A 17,711-nucleotide genomic window follows, 5' to 3' on the forward strand; every position below is an offset into this window, starting at 1 on the left:
AATGCGTGCAGGTCCCCTACCCTCTTGATGGAGGCCAGTGCATGCAGGAGCAGAGTTTTCATTGACAGAAACTTTAGCTCAACTGAGTGCAAAGGCTCAAAAGGGCCCTGCTGTAGTGCTTTGAGCACTAGAGACAGGTCCCAAGAGGGTATAGAGGGGGGCCGGGGAGGATTTAACATTCTCGCCCCCCTAAGGAACCTGATGACCAGGTCATGCCTCCCTACCGACTTCCCTTCCACAGGGTCATGGTTAGCAGCAATGGCAGTGACATAGACTTTAAGGGTGGAGGGAGACAGCCTTCGCGCCAACCCTTGCTGCAAAACGGAATCACGACCCTGATCGGGCATCTCTAGGGGTCTTCTCGGCTAGAAGAACACCACTCGACGAACAGGTTCCACTTCAAGGCCCGTTATTGGTGTCTCGTAGACAGTGCTCTCGCCGAAGCGATAGTGTCAACTACCTGCTGGGGTAGGTCACCTAGAACCTCCGCGTCCTGTCCAGGGACCAGACATGAAGTTTCCAGAGGTCTGGATGCGGGTGCCACAGGGTGCCCCATCTCTGAGTCAGTAGATCCTTCCTCAGAGGAAACTGCCAGGGAGGGGCTGTCACGAGGAGCATTAGTTCGGGGAACCAGGTCCGAGTAGGCCAATACGGCGCCACAAGCAGGTCCTGCTCCTCGTCCTCCTGACCTTGCACAGCGTCTGTGCGAGAAGGCTCACTGGGGGAAATGCATACTTGCGCAGGCCCCGCGGCCAGCTGTGTGCCAGTGCGTCCGTGCCGAGTGTTCCCTTTGTCAAGGAGTAGAACAACTGGCAGTGAGAGGTTTCTGGAGAGGCACTCGGGTCTACCTAAGTGGCTCCGAAACGTCTCCGAATCAGCTGGCCCGTCTGGGGATGGAGTCACCATTCTCCTGGGAGCGTAGCTCGTGACAGCTCATCTGCCGTACGGTTGAGCAGACCCGGAATGTGAATGGCATGAAGTGACCTCAGAACCTTCTGACTCCAATGGAGGAGGTGGCGGGCGAGTTGCAACATGCGACGGGAGCGCCGTGTAAACAAGAGCATGCCTGGAGACCTTTTCTAGGGGCACTCCTGCCCGGAGAAACGCATGGTCTGTCCACGGGGTGAAGGTTTGGTGACAGGCCGGTGTAACTTGGACCCGGTGAGTGCCACGCTGCCACGCCCACCTCGGGACTCGGCCATGAAGCCAGTGCTGAAGCGGTCTCATATGAAGCAGCCCCAGCGGCGTGACTGACGGGGTGCTGAGAACCAACACTAGATCGCGGCAAAGGCAACGGAGCTCCGCCTCCCTGGAGGAAACTGAGACTGGCCCACAGCTCCGAGATGGTCATCTTCCCGCAATGAGAACATGACTTATCCACGAACGCCACCTCAGCGTGTTTATTGCCTTCGTATATTATAATTTTTATTATTATAATTTTGTTATTATTATAACGTGAGGCAGCGATCATGACCATCATCCGGCGCCAGATAACGACCGCATCCAGAAACGCACGGGTGAAATAGCATCTTTAAAAAGACGATCCGTCGTCTTTACAAAGACGCACCCGTGTAAGCTCTTTTAGAGAAATAGGCTCTTTCAGGGAACGCACAGGGAAAATGGCCACTTGCAGCACGACAGGGGGTAGTGCAGCCTGAAGGGCGCAACCCACTCGACACAGGAACGACCACCACTGAAGCGCCATCCGCCAACACAAAAAGCTCCCTAGAGCGCGTTGAACACGTCGTCACAAACGAAGATATGGCAGGAGCAGAACAATGTTATCGCTCGACTCCGAAGCAAAAAGCTGGTATGCGTTGCACCTGCTACCTTTTTATGCTCACGCTGTGCATAAAAAGTCGCATGCCAATGTCCATTGGCTCGTTTTGGTTTACACTCGAAGTAGATTGGTCTCTCGAAGCGAGATCCCAATTCGTCGGTCACGACGTGACTCGTGGTGACTGACTGAAAGGGAACTGAACTGATGCAATGAACTTCAGATCACTTTAGTTTGCACAGCTTTTACTGTATATAACAGAAAGCAGCAAGAGTAATGACATCTAGGGTATTCTCACTGGCAGTTTATTTGAGATGACAAATAAAACTACCACTGTGAGCAGCCCAGATGCTGATTTCTCATCAAAGATGAATCATAGACAAGTTAGAGGATCGTTCTCAAATGTTAACACTCTGTTGTACTGCGTTCTCTCTCTTAGACCCATACAGGAGAGAAGGAGAAGATCTGTCCGTACTGTGGCCAGAAGTTTGCCAGTAACGGCACACTGAGAGTGCACATCCGCAGCCACACAGGTCAGTACTTCCTCATCCAAACGTACACTGTATGCTGACCTTTCATCATTTATCCTGAACTTATCTATCCCCAGAGGCTGGCTAAAACTCAGGGAAAACTCAGTATTAAACGGTACTTTAGATGCTTATTTCGTGGCATGAAAACAGACAGTGAATTCAAGAAAAAAAAAATTGCATTTGGCATGTTTCTCTGTCTCCGTCTTTCTCTTTTTGAACATCTCAGCGTGAACATGGTGACAGAGAGCATGATCATTAAAGAGCCTCTATAGTAGAGAGCTCAACATTCCAGTGTGCTGCCATAACAACAGACTACCACACACACACACACACACATACGGACTTGTTTTCTAACCCCTACCCCACACATACATACACACATAGTTCAACAAGGCCAACACATGCCCAGTGGAGTAAAAACACTGTACGTGTGTGCTGGAATGCAGTAGACATGGTGAGAGTGAGTGATGCGCCTGAAAGAAAGAAACACTCTTTGTATGCATCCAGCATTGTGACCCTTGATCTCTGCTGCCTGTAAATCTGACTTTCAGTTTTTTCAACCGCACTAGTATTATTTGCTCTTCTTTTTTTAAAGAGACGCATGCTGAGAAACATCAGTGTTGTACGGTATCTTTGTCTACCTGGTCTTAACCAGAAGCCAAAAACTCTAATAATTCAACCTACAACTGGAGATCAGTGTATAGAGCAGGATTTTTACAAAAATATCTTTTAGTTTAGTTATGTATTTAAAGAATGTTCTGTTCCTTGGTTCCTTTGTCCGGTGTCTAACGTCCGATGTTGTGCTACTTAAAATGTCTGATTCATCCAGGCAACAACTGATGGATACAATCGAGTCCCCGCCCCTTTTTTTTTTGGGATAATCTGGTATACTTGGATAAATGCCACAATATAGATTTTAATAGATTTACTACAGCTTTTTAATATATGAAAAAAATCACAGAGATTTTACTTTACATTTTTCAAAGCACTTTTACTACTGATGTCTCAGAGATGCTACTATAACACCTCTGTATTAACACTCATATTTGCAAATGAAAACATCAACATGACTGAGTTGCTTAGTTTTTATATCACAGGCAACTTCATTGTGATATATCATGCTTATTTAATATATCGCCCAACACATTAGTAAATAACAATACATGCCAAAACCAGAACTTCAGTTTGGTAAGCAAAGTAAATTGTTGTGTAGCTTAAAAGACATCATTGGATTATATGTGTTGATCGACCAAGCTATAAATCTAGCAGGAAAACAGATTTCTTTTGCAGTTGTGTCTTCCTCTGTCCTTCCCCCAGCTCACCTCTGCTCAACGGGGTTAAAACCCAGCGCTGACAGCCTCTCTGCTGGTTCAAAGGGTTAATCTCAAGATTGTTTGTTTGGTTTACCTGCTTGATTAGAAGCTTGATTCAGAGTCTTTTGCCAAAGTTAAACTCAACCCAGTTCTTCCTATAAATGAAATCATACCTAATTAAGACATCTAAACCTAATCATAAACCCAACCATCTGTTTCTCAGATCCACACTTAAGCTCGACTAAACACAAAACGTTCATTCCACCCGCCCATTAACATCCAAAAAGCTGTGTTTTTAGCTCTTTTTCATTTCTGTGGTGACAGCGCGGACTTTTCAGGCACCGCTGAATGTGCTATACGTGTGATCAAGGCTGTTTATTTGGTAATGCCGGGTTTGGACGTGACAGGGCACAGAACAGCTCACGCCACGTCTGACTGTTGGAGAATAATGCAAATCCACCTTTGCTGAACTCAACGTGTTGATGATGTCATCCTCTGGCGCCACACGGGATTTCACTTGTTAGCCAGCGCGGCATACAAAAACCACCTTTAAAAACATACAGCCTCACCTCATTTCCATTTTATAACGCCACAACTGTACCACTAAACAGTGCTATGAATGCTTTTATTCTCTTCAGCTAATGTATAAGTACCATAAAAGATATCCATATGACTCGTGACTTATATTTAAAGTCTTCTGAAGACTCTCTGAAAAACTTTAACCTTAAAGAGCCTTAAAGAGCCATTTTTACCTGATTCAACCCCCACCAGTTTTGTTGGTATAAAATAATGTATTTAGGTTGATTCAGTGATACTAAATCATATTTTTTGACTTGAAAAGATGTGAAAATGCACTTAAATGCTTGTAATTCACGAACACTTTGGAATACAGACCCAAGGTTGATCTCTTTTTAAAGAAGACAATCAGCAGATTATTGCTGAAGTGAAAACATAAAAAAACAAAGTAAAAAAAATAAAATAGGAGTTTGTTTACTTAGAAGAAAATGTACTGTACTAAAAAAATATGTAAATATGTAAAATAAATATCTTAGAAAAATATTTTGGAATCTAAAATTATCAAATCAAAGCCATAGGTCTAACTAATTTATGTTCCAAATTTGAAGTTGATATCACCAGAGGCGTCTGCAGGATTTCATCTGAGGGTCTTTTTTTTTTTTTTGGTCAAAAACAGCGCTTAAAAGTTAAATTCAATTCAATATCTTGAGTATGTAACTAAAACACATGTGTTTAAGACTTGAGGACCAAACGATCAGTGACAGCAACACCGGGCAGAATGAAGGTGTCACGCGTTTTAAACCTTTTAAAAACAACATGAAAACAGCAAAAAATCAACAAAATGATAAAAAATACATCCATCAGCATGCTCACAGCTGTTAAACAACAACAGAGAACAAAACAATGCTGATGAAGTGGAGATTCATGATTTTAAAAAATGAAACTTAAAATAGCCTACTGGCTGTGCGATTGACCACCTATTCATGACACAGCTTAATTTTCTCAAAGTTAGCCTCTCAATAAGTAGCATTTTGTTTCAGTTATTTGTAGGCGTTGCTATGCAGTTATTAAAGCGATGGAGAGGAAGAGAAAAAGCGTGTTTTTAATTTTAGTCGCTTGCGTGTAAATGTCTTGTGTGTGAGAGAGACAGAACGCGCTGTCCACAGATCAGTGTTTTTTTAAACTGTTTGATGCCAAGGACCCGCAAATATAATAATTCCCTTCAGGTCTGGTTTTACGGAGGTGCTAAAGATGAAGTTGTACTACTAACATTGGCGAAACAGATCTTGGCAAACTACCCAGTGCATATTTGTGTTTGCGCTCTAGAGAACATAAAAGGTTTCCATTTACAACGTGTTTTACTGTGTTTAGAGTTGAATCTACTTCATCCAGCGCTATTTGTTATATGTGTTCTTAAGTATCTCGATACTGTTTGTTTTACTGATGGAGGAACACTTCATATGATTCATATTAAAGGCCCAGACACACCAAACCTCATCAAAGAACAGGCAGCGACGAAAGCTAACTGTGGTGTTCACTCACGTCGCTTGCGTCAGGGTCAAAAAATTGTGCTTGAAAACAGTGCAAAGACTCAGCCAATGGCCAATTAGTACGTATGTTCTGTGCCTGCATGAGACGAAACAACTCTCCATACCAGCAGGTGGCAGTAGTCTGTATTTGTCATTCAAAAAGAGAAACCAGAACTAGGACTGTCGATATGAAAAATGAGAAGAGCCTTCTTTTGTGCCGTCTTGACTCGACTTGTTTGATTTTGTCACTTCCATTTTTTTTGTGCACTGGTTTGCTAAGCTGAACAGCCAATCAGCGCGATCTCTCTCACTGACGGCCTCCACTGCCGATTCAACATGCTCAATCGGCCAAAAAGCCACTGACAGGGTCTGACTTGTGCCATTGGTGCAAAACACACTGTAAAAACTAGGCCGACAGATGCTCAATGCCGACCCAACTTTAGGCGACCTTCGGCAGGGTGTGTCACAGCCTTAAGATACAGTACGGGACATCAAAGCGCATAGAGACTGGGCTGTTTTAAGACGGAATGGGTGTTCCTCTTTAAAGGTCGAACTAAAAACACTGTCCAAACAGATCCAAGGACTCCGGCGTGAATGGATGTTCTGTTTACAAAGCCACATTAGTCTAGTGCCCTCATCAGTGAAAGTAGTTCAGCCATGAGGTCAGTGCACATGCTATTGAGGGTCGTAGGTGAAAGTGACACAAAACATTAGCCATGATCTGAACACACTTCTCTAACATTAGCTAGAAACGTTTCCACAGAACTACGTCCTGTTTGGTATGAATGTAGCATGCCATTTAAGGATGAACTTGGATGTAGATTTCCTAAAACTGTCTTTGGAAAGAGTTGTTTAATTCAGACTCACTACTGAAGTAATATTCAAATCTGATAGATGTAAAATTGTTGATAAACTGATTTAAAGCTGCAGTACAGAAGATGCTATACTGAACAGTGTTATTTTAGTAGTATTATATATTATTAGAATTTTTTTTATAAATATTTTGAATTAGCTTTTTATTTTTTACATTTTCATTTTAATTTTAGTTTAATTGTTATTAATAATTGCTGTGTGCATTTAGATTTACTATTTAGATTTAATATTTTCATTTCAGTTTTTTGTTTATTTCCATTTCCAATTGTAATTTTGAGTGACTTTAGTGTTTAAGCATATTTCAGTTTTTTGCAAAGCAAAGTTTCTCATCTAATAATTGTATTTTATTGCAGTTATATCTCAATTAACAAAAAGTTTTTTATTTATTTATTTTTTATTTTTTTACGGTCATAACCCTAATAGAGAAGAATTGATTATTGAGCAAGTACATAAATAATCAGTGTAAACCAATGAGCAACATCACTGACACAATGGATAATTTAAAAAGGTAACCATCTGAGGAATCATTGTTAAACCAAAGTTTCAACATCAGACTGGACTTTCAGGGATAAAGAATCTCTGAGCCTTATATTTAAACCAACCAAGAGATGGCCGTTTTCTTGTGGGTTGTGCATCGGCCCGGCTCCTCAGCGCGGATTAATCTATTGTTTTGAGGTGTATGTGTGGCGGTCAGTCAACGCACCGCTGTGGATATTCACTGTACTTCAGAATTATGTCCAAAATAAGAGTTTCACCGGAAAATGTCATTTGAACAAGTAAATGACATGTCTGCCAGTTTTGTTCTGACCAACTGAAAAAAAATTGTTTTTCAATAAATCCCACTGTCCTGCAAATGGGCTCTATGCACGGTCACTTCCTCATTTTTCCTGCAGGATGCCTATTTACATCCAGTGCTGCGCTGGAAGCCATTGTTTCTCATGAAGAACTTTCAGAATGACAGAGGAGAAGATGATTTTTTCAGCTTAACAAGAACTTCTCGGGATTACTGTAAATGCTGTTCATCACATTTCGAGTCTGTCAGCTGTCACACCAAAGCGGAGAAGGGCATTAAACCTTTCAAGCTACATCGACAACTTTAGGGTGAGTACTGTGCTATCATCTTCTAGCTAATCTGGCTAATAAGGCTGCATGACTTTCACGCCAATTTGATCAGCACTTAAATAGAGTTTAGCTTTAAACTCCATTCACCTCAAGTTTTTATGACTCCTTAGAGACAGTAGCAATAACAACAGAGCTCCCGGTAATGCACGTTTGTTTGCATCTGTCATGTGTAGGGTTGGGTATCGAAAACCAGTTCCATTTTAGAACCGGTTCCAAATTTCCAAGAACCGGGTATTCGATAAGACGCGTGCATTTCGATTCTGCTTAACGATTCCTGCGTTCGCATTTTAATGTGATTAAAAACGATTTAAGTGCAGGAACAGAAAGAACTTGCGCCCTATTTGCCTGCAGCGCACACGAAGCGCAAGCGCGAGAACAGAGGTCGTGGTACGGGTTCCCGGTTTGTGTCCGTTCTCGAACCGTTCCGTGTATTTCCACTGTAGAAAAGGTTGTTCCGGGCCGAAACTGACTTCTTTCATATTTGTCGACCAATATGCAGAAAACTACGTCAGTATATCATCATAAACGCAGCCATTTTTGTCTTACGTGAACGTAAACAGATGAGAAAGAACACACATGTACAGTATTTTTAGATCTGCGTGCGTTCGGTGTTAAAGAGACAGCAGCCTAATAAACGTGCTGCCTGTCATTAATGTTAATCAAAGAACAAAAGAAAATCATTCACTGATCTTGACTGCATAGTTTTCTTTTCATAAATAAAATATAGATTAAAGTTATTAAATATATTCAGTGTTTTTAAACTTTTAATTACAGTTTCTGTACCTGAAATTTTGTTCAGTTGTATTTATTTATGATATTGCTAATTGATTTGTTTGTTCCTATCTTATTACTGACTGTTTACTTGTCTTTAACACTTTACTATTTGAAATTTATATTAATCTAGTAGTTTTTGCTGTGGTATTTTTTTTTTAAAGCATAGGCAAAATTCCTCTTGCAGTGTTCTGTAGGCTGCTGATTTTTGCTCGTGTTATTCAGCTGCAACAGAATGCTTTGTAAAAAGACAGAATAAATGTTTGACATCTAAATGTTTGACTTTTGTTTGAATAATTTTTTATCTTATTGGAATCTAAACTAGGAATCGATAAAATTCAAACGATACCCAACCCTTGTCATGTGGCTCTGATAGGTGTTTGCTGTGATAGGAATGTCTTCACTTGACACAAAGTATTTTAAATACTGTTTCTATTGTTAGATTGCCATGTATGGTAATACACCTCAAGTCTGACAGTTCATTCTTATATTTTCAGTTATTTTATTATCTGTAACCTGAAGCTTGAATTGATTGTTTAGATTTAATGTAGCAGTTTTCCAGGGATCCCTAACACAAACATGGTGAAGCTGTTCAGTAAAAAAGCAAACAAGATCAGAAATGGTTAATGGAGAGGGACATCCTATTTAATATTACTGAACACTTTTTACAGTGTATTGTAATATTATATACGTAGACTACTAATTCTTCATAATTTATTTTTAAATATATTTTAATTTACAGTGTAACAATTTAAAATGCAACTGAAAGTAATTCAAAATGTATCTGAATTCAATTAAATATGTAACCCAATCTAATTATCTCCACAGGTTGTTTTAAAGGACTCCCAGCCTCCCAAGCCCCTCCTGTCTCCTCCTTCCTTCATCACCTCCCTGGACTCTGTCTGCCAGCCCCCTCCCGTGTGTCCGTCTTCCTCCTGAGCCTCCTCCCAAGTTCCCACCTGTCCCTCCCCATGTTGTATCTACGGCGCGAGGACGCGCCTTCTGGGAGGGGGCGATATGTCAGGATTATGGACCCTTTTTTTGTGTGTTTTCTCCCTCATGTTCTCATATTTGGTCGTCTGTCTCCTCCTTCCTTCATCACCTCCCTGGACTCTGTCTGTCAGCCCCCTCCCGTGTGTCCGTCCTCCTCCTGAGCCTCCTCCCAAGTTCCCACCTGTCTCTCCCCATGTTGTATCTACGGCGCGAGGACGCGCCTTCTAGGAGGGGGCGATATGTCAGGATTATGGACCTGTTTTGTGTGTGTTTTCTCCCTCATGTGCCCCATATTTGGTTCTTCCTGTTTCTGTTCTGATTGTGTTCATTGATCCCAGGTGTGTCTCATCCCCTCGTTTAGTTATGTATTTAAAGAATGTTCTGTTCCTTGGTTCCTTTGTCCGGTGTCTAACGTCCGATGTTGTGCTACTCGTCTGTTCCCCGGTTTGGATTATTAAAAGACTGTTGATTGTGATTCGCCTGCGTTTTCCTCGTTCCTCGCTCCTCTCCGTAGGCAGTCGTGACCGGTATACTTAATGTGTTATATTCTAACAATAAAATGTATAAAAATTATTTTATACTAATCATTCACTGGCAAAAGATTGCAGCTGGTAATGCACTCCTGCTGTGACTGAATATAGACCGGAAGCTTTTAAGCAGCCTGAGATTTCACCATACGTACGCAGGCTATACGTCCTGTACATAGAGCCCATTTTATATCCACACCCTGCTTCAGCACATCTGAACTGTGATTTCTCAAGTGATCCTGAAGACCTTGATTAACTGCTTCAGCTGTGTTTGATTAGGGTTGTAGCTAAACTCTTCAGAACAGTGGGTCCCCAGGAGCAGGATTGAAGACCTATGTCTTAGACTTAAAAAAAAAAAATAATAACTTGATGAAAGGGATCATGTTTTCCTTATCCACATTTCTTTTCTACCAGAAGTCTGTATCATTCACTTTTGTATTAGAGAGCAGAGTCAGAGAGGTACTACACCAATATAGTTGGATTACAGTCTATTTAAAAAAGCAGGAGTTTGGGGTTCCACACTCCACCCAGGACCGCTCACTGACCAACTGATGGATGTTGCACACAGTAATGACAATAGCTTTCTTTAAATCTAGTCTGATTCCAGTCTAATGGGCTGGCTTTACGTAATTTCCGTTGGCCAGGATGCACCGTGCACAGGTTTTAATCATTCCACTGGAAAACAAAGTCGTGTTTACAGGATACTGGTCTTAGAATGAGCGTTTCTCAGGAAAAACTGATCCCTTGATTTGTCAGAGATTGCGAGTTTCATGGCATGAAATGAAAGGTATTTCTTAGTTACTGTTGCTTTAGTCACACAACATATTCCACATTGTCAGACAAATGTCCATAAAGTAGTCAGTGCTTACTACTTCTGGACAGATGGAAATCCTGACCACAAAGTTTAAACACAACTCATTTCTTCAATGTTGTGTGGAAAGTCATACACAGAAACTGCTATAAGTGACTGATTTGTCAATAAGCTAAGCTCTAAATAACACTTAAAACTAATTGTGTTGTGTTGCTTAACTACCATAGGATCCATCATTGAAAACTGGCTAGTCACGGCTGTTTCAGTGCTCATTCAGCACTCCGTGCCCATGAGACACTGATAAGTGGTGAAATGCAACGTTATGGCCAGTGAATTGATTGAATTTTTAATATTAAATGGTTTAATTGCTGTAGTCATGGAACTGTAAAGTGATTAATTTAGTGATGCAACTTCTTTGAAAGGGTTTCAAAATGTTAACAATTGCAATTGTACATGTTAAGGCTTGTTCATTTAGTGATTTCTGGCAGCCAATGTTGATATTTGAAATCACCAAAACAAACACGCACCTACCCCAAAAGGGTCTTGCCCCTATTTTGATAGCTCCGCCCCACACATACGTACGCAACCCAGGCAACGATTAGTTCTGCGAAACAAAGCAAAACCAATATTACACCGTGTTTAAACCGGACGCGAGCGGCGCGGCGTGACAGAATACTATAGAACTCATTATAATCAGTGATGCTGTCTACACTATAGATATATATACATATCTATGGTCTACACTGGATGCGGCACAGCACGACACGACAAGTCCCCGACAGAAAACTGCTGCTGCGTTCTATTCATGACGTATTGACACAAATTCAGGTTTTAATCATTCCACTGGAAAACAGTCGTGTTTACAGGATACTGGTCTTAGAATGAGCGTTTCTCAGGAAAAACTGATCCCTTGATTTGTCAGAGATTGCGAGTTTCATGGCGTGAAATGAAAGGTATTTCTTAGTTACTGTTGCTTTAGTCACACAACATATTCCACATTGTCAGACAAATGTCCATAAAGTAGTCAGTGCTTACTACTTCTGGACAGATGGAAATCCTGACCACAAAGTTTAAACACAACTCATTTCTTCAATGTTGTGTGGAAAGTCATACACAGAAACTGCTATAAGTGACTGATTTGTCAATAAGCTAAGCTCTAAATAACACTTAAAACTAATTGTGTTGTGTTGCTTAACTACCATAGGATCCATCATTGAAAACTGGCTAGTCACGGCTGTTTCAGTGCTCATTCAGCACTCCGTGCCCATGAGACACTGATAAGTGGTGAAATGCAACGTTATGGCCAGTGAATTGATTGAATTTTTAATATTAAATGGTTTAATTGCTGTAGTCATGGAACTGTAAAGTGATTAATTTAGTGATGCAACTTCTTTGAAAGGGTTTCAAAATGTTAACAATTGCAATTGTACATGTTAAGGCTTGTTCACAAAACAGTCACACTTTAGTTTGGGGATCAATTCTCACTATTAAAGGTGGGGTAAGTGATTTCTGGTAGCCAATGTTGATATTTGAAATCACCAAAACAAACACGCCCCTACCCCAAAAGGGTCTCGCCCCTATTTTGATAGCTCCGCCCCACACATGCGTACGCAACCCAGGCAACGATTAGTTCTGCGAAACAAAGCAAAACCAATATTACACCGTGTTTACACCGGACGCGAGCGGCGCGGCGTGACAGAATACTATAGAACTCATTATAATCAGTGATGCTGTCTACACTGGATGCGGCGCGACAAGACAAATCCCAGACATAAAACTGCTGCTGCGTTCTATTTATGACGTATTGACACAAATTTCAAATGATTTTCAACGGTCGCTTTGTCGCGTCCAGCTGTTGCGGCGCGGGACACGGTGTTACTCACCTATTGAGTAGAAACAAGGCAACCTCGGCGTCCGATCGCAGGCCTTCTGCTCCTCGAGTTCTTTCCAGCGCTGGAAAGCTGATCCGATATTTACACGGGTCCTACTTCTTGCCTTATCGTAAGCCTTCCTTTGTTCCGCAGACGTTTTTCTCTTTTGTTTTTTTTATCCGCCATCTCTATCTTTCTGTCGTTGCTCGGCTCGCTACTGTACGTCCTGTGCACTAAGCGCTCTCTCCTCCACATCATGAGTAGACACGCCCCTTTCTGCTGATTGGCTCCAAGTTTGTTTTGGTACTCGGCCCGACTCAGTTTTCTAAAGCGTTTTTGAAAAAATACATACCCCACCTTTAACTAACTGTTAACTATGACGTTTGCCTCAATAAACTCCTAATTTGCTGCTTATTAATAGTTAGTAAGGTAGTTGTTATGTTTAGTTATGTGTAGGATTAAGGGATCTAAAATATGGTCATGCAGAATAAGACATTAATATGTGCTTTATAAGTACTAATAATAAAATAAAATATACGTGCTAATAAGCAGCTAGTTAATAGTGAGAGTTGGTCCCTAAACTAAAGTGTTACCAAACAAACACTTGGTGCAAAAATTCGGTGCAATAAACTTTTTCAGTTGAATCGTTGGAACTATGGTTTCGCGAAACAGCAAATCGCTGAACTATGTTCCTGACAACAGAACTTGAAAACATTGTTGGATAACGATGGAAAATGTACCCCTGGTCAGTCAGACGATCTCTTCCTGTCAAAGTGGGCGGTTCTTGGCCAGAACAAGCTGAGTGAAGAGCAAAGCGGAGCAGACTTTATGTCGACCAAAAGCTAAACGTTTTTCACTTGATTTAATACAGGGTTTTACTTGTCTTCCATCAGATAAATGATCACAACTATTAAACCTTGAGGAGGCAAAGTGGTACTATCTCAGGGCTAGAGTGACATGTTTATGGTGCTCAGATGTGGAAGGATAGCATGAAATGTTACAGCACAGCTTTAGGAAGTCCTGCACATGTATCTTGTAATGCTAAAGGAAGCTGAGGCACGCGAGTATGTGTGTGTAGTGATGGGTAATTCTTTGGGATGTTCTCGCTGCAGGAACCTGTGTCCTCACAGTAGTCCAACAGTGCACTCTTAGACAATCACACACACACACACTGTCCGTCCACATCTGGAAAGTGAAACCCATCCAGTCCTGTAAAATTATGTATGTGTGTGATATAAACATCTCTACTGAACTGCCTACTGCTGGATCCAAACAACAGAAGAAGAGCAGCTTTTTCCACTTGAATGAATTCAGATTCAAGATGTGTTTGGGAAATATTTTTCCTCAGTTACTGTATCTGCCACTGTTGATTGATTTGATGACAGCACTGGGAGTAGGACTATTCAAAACTATGCTTTTTCAACACTGATTAGTTGGAGGGTTGTTTCATGCTAGTAGTTTTTCATGCTAGAAAAAATAATGGTCAATCTCAACACACCATAAACGTATTATAATAATAAGAAAAAAACATGCATTTGTTCTCTTTCCCATTTTACAATTTCCTTTAATAATAATTATAATTTGCATCATATGTTGAATCGGTAGAAGTAGGTCAGGATTCATCAGGAGGATTCGTCAAACTGTTTAACATATAATTATGCTGGTTTAGGATAATATCCAAAAGAGACATATCCAAAAGAGTGTTTTGAGAGCCGTTCACATAGCTGGATGTGTAACAGAATGGAACGAGACTCATGAGACGCTGAAAAGTGGCAATATGCAACATCACGGCCAAAGAATTGATTGCATTTTTTATATTAAATGGTTTAATTGCCATAATCGTCGCCATGATGTACCATAGGGTTTCCAGATGCACATGTAACAATTGCAATTGTACCTGTTAAAGGGATAGTTCACCTTCAGTTGCTTTTCCCCGTTGACTTGCATAGTGTTTTTTTAACCCCCTTTAAGACTTGTTCACAAAATTAATGTTTGGTGCAAAAATTCGGTGCAATAAACGTTTTCATTTGAATGAACAAATGTCAATGCGGCAGATTTTTTTTTGTTACAGAGTGTTTCTAATCTTTTTTTCTTCTCACTGCAGAAAAAGCTGGCCAACCAATAAGATTTACGCTTTCGGTCACATGCTCAAAGCCACTGCTATGGCAACTTGGTGATGCTCACAAACATTTTTCAGACTATTTTGCAGTGACAGTGAATAGCAGAGGAAGAATCCAGAACCTGCTCTGTTGTTGCTTGGTGTTGTTTGCTCTACATCATAGCTTATTTTTCAATAAGAGAGTTTCAGAGAGTGAATTAGAATTTTCATTTAGCCCGTCTGCTGTTTTTTTTTTTCACATTGGTCGGAACAGACAAATCACATGTGAAACCGAATGTTTTCGCTAAAGGAAATCATCATGCGAAAGCCTTCGCCAATTATGCCAAACACTTAATTCATATCATTCAAATCACCTTCAGCCAAAAATAATCCCACTAGTCGACCATCCTGACACATCTCTGCATGCGTGTTCATCTACTGAACACAGCGCATACATGGTAACGTTTAAGCCTGTGTGGCGGCCGCAGCATTAGTTGTGGAGGTCTGTCAGTAATCACCAGGTCAAGTGTGAAATGATTGGGTGTGTCTGTGACTGATCAAAGTCGATCACTTATTGGTCAAAACCGATCAATATTATATCACTGCACTATTCCAGTCTGCCGGTCCGTACCCGGCGGCATTCAGGCCTACATTTACAGTCCGTGTGTGTATGAATGTGTTAACCTGCTTTGAATGTTGGAATGAGAAAGAGGAAGCCAGGATGGAGAGTGTGATGGACAGGCCTAATGGCTTTCATACTGAAGGCCCTGAGCTACAAAGATCTCCCCGTAACACCAGCACAATGCTCGGCATGTGACAGGGACAACCATCTGTTCACCAGACACACACACACACACACTCACTCTCACACGAGGGGGGTGCCAAACGGATCGATTAGCAGAAGGGGGTGTCTGGGGCCACAGGGGACCGCCGGGGATCTGGAAAGAGAGCAGAGACACTCAGGTCTCACAAAGTCGGTGTCGCATTACAACACATGCTAAATCAGTTAGTGGCCTTTCCGCACATACACACACACCAGGGGCTCAGATAGTGTTCCTTTCAATAAATCAAAATAATATTATGATATTATGTCATCTGGCAGTCGGGTCACTTTTAATAGTGGCAGTACACACTTTTGGAGCACTTACAGGAATTACTGTTTATTTGTTTATGGATAGGGAAAGTACAAAAAGCATGATTCCAGCCAAAAAATAAATAAATAAATAAAAAAAACTGAAAAATATGCATTGCACATAAAGAGTATAGCATATGCTAATTTGCATCTCAGGCTCATAGAAAGGCCCCTAGGGAAGAAAAAAAAAAACCAAACAAAACCTTTACCAACCCTACATTACTAATAAAATATGCCCATACATACTTCTACACAAACAATAACAACCATCAAAACAACTAATTTACCCACAAGGTTTACTCACCCAACCTGACTTTAGGTGCAGTCACATTAGCGAAGTGGCACTTTGAAAAAGGCCTGTTGTCTGTTGTGAATAGCATATGGAGAATAAAGAAGTCACTTTCAAACCAAGCATGCTTTTCTGTTGGTCAGTGCAGCAAATTTGCATGACCAACTTGAACATGAGTGAAGTGGGGAACTTTTCCACTATCACACAAAACCTTCCTATTGGAAATTCCTATTGGAATGACTGTATTTCACCCGTGAGATTTCGCAGAGCAGCGGTAAATGTGACCACACCTTTTCTTTCTTCTGCAGAACACAAAAGAAGATATTTTGAAAAAAAAAAAATAGAGAGCTTTGATTTCCATTGTATACAAATACACGGAGACATTTTCCAAAATATATTCCTTTATGATTGGCAGAAGAAAAAAAGTCATGCAGTTTTGCAATAAAATTTAATTTAATAAATAATGACAGAATCATTTTTGGGTGAACTATCATTTTTAATTTAAAGACTTACTGTATATATTATATATTTCTAAAATAAATTGATACTAAATTGGTTATCAACCAATAAGAGTGCTAAATGTAATTTTAGTAGATCTCAAAATGAATTTTCTTTTTTATTCTGTTCATTATAATGTTGTGGTGCGTGACACAGCTGACACAGAGCAGCATACGCAGTTTACTTCCAGTGGATATTCTCCAAAATGGCACCAGGGTGACGCGGAGGAGACGAATTGTTGAATAAAGTCGTTATTTTTATTTCCTTTGCGTACAAAAGGTATTCTCGTAGCTTCGAAAATTACGGTTGAACCCCTGATGTCACATGGATTATTTTACCGATCTCCTTGCTACGTTTCTGGACCTTGATCGTGGTAATTACATTGCTGTCTATGGGAGGGTCAGAGAGCTCTCAGAATTCATCAAAAATATCTTAATTTGTGTTCCGAAGATGAACGGAGGTCTTACGGGTTTAGAACGACATGAGGGTTAGTAATTAATGACAGAATTTTCATTTTTGGGTGAACTAACCCTTTAACAGTTTATGATTATTGGCTAGAATTTTAATATCAGTGCAGCACTAAACCTGTAAATTCATTCAAACAGGACCATTCACATAGGATGCGTTCTTGCATTCAAAAACAACTAGAGCGCAAATGAAACAGAATGAAAGTTCTTTAAAAACTGAGCTGCAAGAACCTGTACTGCATGAACACCCCTGTGCGCTATTTAGTGGAGCTATATGCTGCTCTCACTTCAGTGTAGACCAGTGGTTCTCAACCTTTTTTTCCACCGGGCCGCACTATGGTCCAAGTGCAAGTCTCGCGGGCCGCACGCATATCATTTACATATTACATCAGCAATACAAACCAACCTGATTTGTAACATTATAGCCTAAATATTATGATATTTAATCGATTACATTCATTGAAATAAATAAATAATTCTACTCCCCATAAATAACACCCAATTTTGTGAAATTCGGCTCGAAAGGAGTAACAGCACAATCATAGGCGGAGTTTCACTTTTATGCGTGGGGGGGCACCCACTGGCAGACGAGCC

General features: G+C 40.8%; 1 protein-coding gene across 1 annotated transcript in view; it reads left to right on the forward strand.

Annotated features, from left to right (window-relative positions):
- Positions 1-17,711, forward strand: part of LOC107710229 (PR domain zinc finger protein 5-like) — a 76,496-nt gene that overhangs the window by 38,455 nt on the left and 20,330 nt on the right. Inside the window, exon 11 of the mRNA XM_016514966.1 lies at positions 2,217-2,310. Coding sequence (XP_016370452.1) covers positions 2,217-2,310 — 94 coding nt within the window. The remainder of the gene's footprint in view (positions 1-2,216; positions 2,311-17,711) is intronic.

Source organism: Sinocyclocheilus rhinocerous, unplaced genomic scaffold, assembly GCF_001515625.1.
Source record: "Sinocyclocheilus rhinocerous isolate Xijiao unplaced genomic scaffold, SAMN03320098_v1.1 scaffold1167, whole genome shotgun sequence".
Lineage (NCBI taxonomy): Eukaryota > Metazoa > Chordata > Actinopteri > Cypriniformes > Cyprinidae > Sinocyclocheilus > Sinocyclocheilus rhinocerous.